Raw genomic sequence first — 2,500 nt, forward strand, 5'->3', positions numbered from 1 at the left:
TCTCACAGACTCTCTGCTGACTGCATCATAGCCTCTCACACCTTAACACACCTCCAAAAGCCCACACACGCACTTCCATGCTTCTAAATGTTTGCAACTGAAACAGTTAATGGTGATGTGTGGCAGTCAGCTAGTCATCTAAAGAAGTAAATGAGGGAATCTGTATTCATGATTCTCAGTTCCATTTAGCGAATGTGTACTCAAAGGGTCACTTAAGTGGGGCTTTTATTAGTTTATTCCCTCGGAGTATGAACAAGGATCTTTTTACTTCCATAGTGTAGTGTTGATTATAAGATAAAAATGTAATTATAGTTTGAAATTGTTTCTGTTTGTGCAATTGTGGTGTTGGTGGTGGGCAGGGGGTTACTGCTGAAATCGTTAGGTACTTTAGGTATTGTAGGCTTTTGATAGCAACTTGGGTCTCAAGTATTAGACGTACAAGAGTGGTTTCCACCCACAGTAAACACCTGGAGAAGTGTTTCAGTAAACACCTAGAGATGAGTTCCACTAAACACCTGCATGGCGAAGAATCCTGAAGGTGCTTACACAGTTCAGGCAGAACACACGTGGACAAACAGAAATCAGATTTGTATGAGTGGGCCCCACCACACTTGCTCAGGGCTTGGTGGAGACTTTGTTGGGGCTTGGTGGAGACTTGGTTGGGGCTTGGTGGAGGAGTCTTCTGTAGAAGATCTTTTGTACTGAGATACTGAAGCACAAATTTACTACAAATCATGTCCCAGAGCAGGCAGTGTCTTTGAATTTCAAGGAAACACAGCAACTAACAGGAATTCTTTTAAAAACCAGCGCCAAAGTGTCATTTAAGAGCAAGGTGGTCTTAGTTCAGACTGGCCTTCAGGTGTATAAGAAAAGTTCAACATTCCCTTTAATCTTGTGTTAGTCCTTGCCATTAAGAAAATGTAGTGTCAGTTGCTTACTTGGCAGTTTGTATAGTGAGAATTAGCGCTGGACTGATTTGATAACCCACTCTGCAGTGGGGTTCAGCTCCAGAAGTGCTTTCATATACGTCTCCCCATCCAAACAGCGCTCTTCTACACACACACACACACACACACACACACACACACACACACAGACAGAGCGAGAGAGCAAAATAAAGCTACACAAAACACATATCCGTTCACATGCCTACAGAGGATAACCTAGCCATTTAACAGACATATCTATGGTATACAGTGAATGCATTGCAGACATACCTATGGTAAGTGTCATGGATGCATGGATGTGCTATAGACATGGTTGTATAATAGTATACACATACACAGGTACAGTAGATATCTATGGTAGAGATAACAGGCACAGCAGACGTCTATGGTTGGTGACTCTGTGCTAGTATGCAGTACTTACTGATGTTTCCACCAATCTCATACAGACACAGATCCTCCTTTTTCACCGACACTGAGCTGAAACAGGAACCAAACGGTTAACAAAGGCAACCTGACGTCCCTATAAAACTGATGGCTAACAGATGTGACGTGTCTTCATCCTCTCCAGTTGTGCACGTTTGCGTGGGGATGAAAAGTGTATGGCTGGGAATCTGTCTTGCAAGTGCTTGCGTGTGTGTGTGTGAATGCGTGCGTGTACCTGTCCTGGCTGAGAAAGCGTGAGAGGACGTCAGATGCCTGCAGATCTTCTGTCAGCTGCAGAGCCATAGAGACCTTAGAGAACTGGGGTGCCTGGACCCTGATGATGCCATTGTCCACCTAATCACGCACGCACACAATAGAAATAAGAAGGAGCCACCGTGGATGAGTTTCTCTCTCCCTCACTTTCTCTTCTTCTCTCTCTCCCTCTCTCTCATCCCTGTACACAAACCCTTGTGTACAAATCATGTTTTGTAATTATAAATGAGATTAATGTACATTCTCAGGATACCTGATCACTGTGGACCAATTTAGAATATTAAGGTCAGAGTTTAGTCTTCGGTTAGGGCCAAACCCGACCTGAAAACATGGAAAGTGCCCATACTTGTCCACTAGGGGTCGCAAGGACTACAATAAAGGTTTGAATGCATTCCTGTTGAGTCATTCACATTCTACAGTACTGATTCATCATGAAGGGCCTTTAGCTCCCTCTCTTTCCCTCACACACACACACACACACACACACACACACACACACACACAAGCACAACAGTCGTCTTTAATGTTTTCTTTATCTTCATTTATGACATTTTCTCTCTCCTATTCAGTCTGCTCGGGTTCTCCCAGTTTTCCTCTGTTTGTGTCTCGTCAGCATCTGTTCGACGTCTGGATGCTGAAGCAAACTTTGATAATCATTAGTTAAGCTGTCAGGATGCATTCTGCAGACCACGAATAACACTGCATTCCTCCTCCTCGTCTCTCTCTCTCTCTCTCTCTCTCTCGCTCTCGCTCTCCCCTTGCTACCTCAGGGCTTCTGTCCTGCGTGTCATTCTTCACACGATCATGGGCCATCTTCTTTAGCAGTTTCTTCATGGCTCTCTCTCTGTTCATCTTCC

At 44.2% G+C, this 2,500-nt stretch overlaps 1 protein-coding gene across 1 annotated transcript in view; it reads right to left on the minus strand.

Annotated features, from left to right (window-relative positions):
• arhgap18 (Rho GTPase activating protein 18) overlaps positions 1-2,500 on the minus strand; it is a 17,014-nt gene that overhangs the window by 942 nt on the left and 13,572 nt on the right. The window contains exons 12-15 of the mRNA XM_026995917.2: positions 2,409-2,500; positions 1,606-1,724; positions 1,369-1,424; positions 1-1,052 (exon numbers count right to left, since the gene is read on the minus strand). The exon at positions 1-1,052 is cut by the window's left edge and continues 942 nt beyond it; the exon at positions 2,409-2,500 is cut by the window's right edge and continues 52 nt beyond it. Of these exons, the coding sequence (XP_026851718.2) occupies positions 961-1,052; positions 1,369-1,424; positions 1,606-1,724; positions 2,409-2,500 (359 nt within the window). The 3' untranslated portion in view covers positions 1-960. The remainder of the gene's footprint in view (positions 1,053-1,368; positions 1,425-1,605; positions 1,725-2,408) is intronic.

Source organism: Electrophorus electricus, chromosome 8 (genome assembly GCF_013358815.1).
Source record: "Electrophorus electricus isolate fEleEle1 chromosome 8, fEleEle1.pri, whole genome shotgun sequence".
Classification (NCBI taxonomy): domain Eukaryota; kingdom Metazoa; phylum Chordata; class Actinopteri; order Gymnotiformes; family Gymnotidae; genus Electrophorus; species Electrophorus electricus.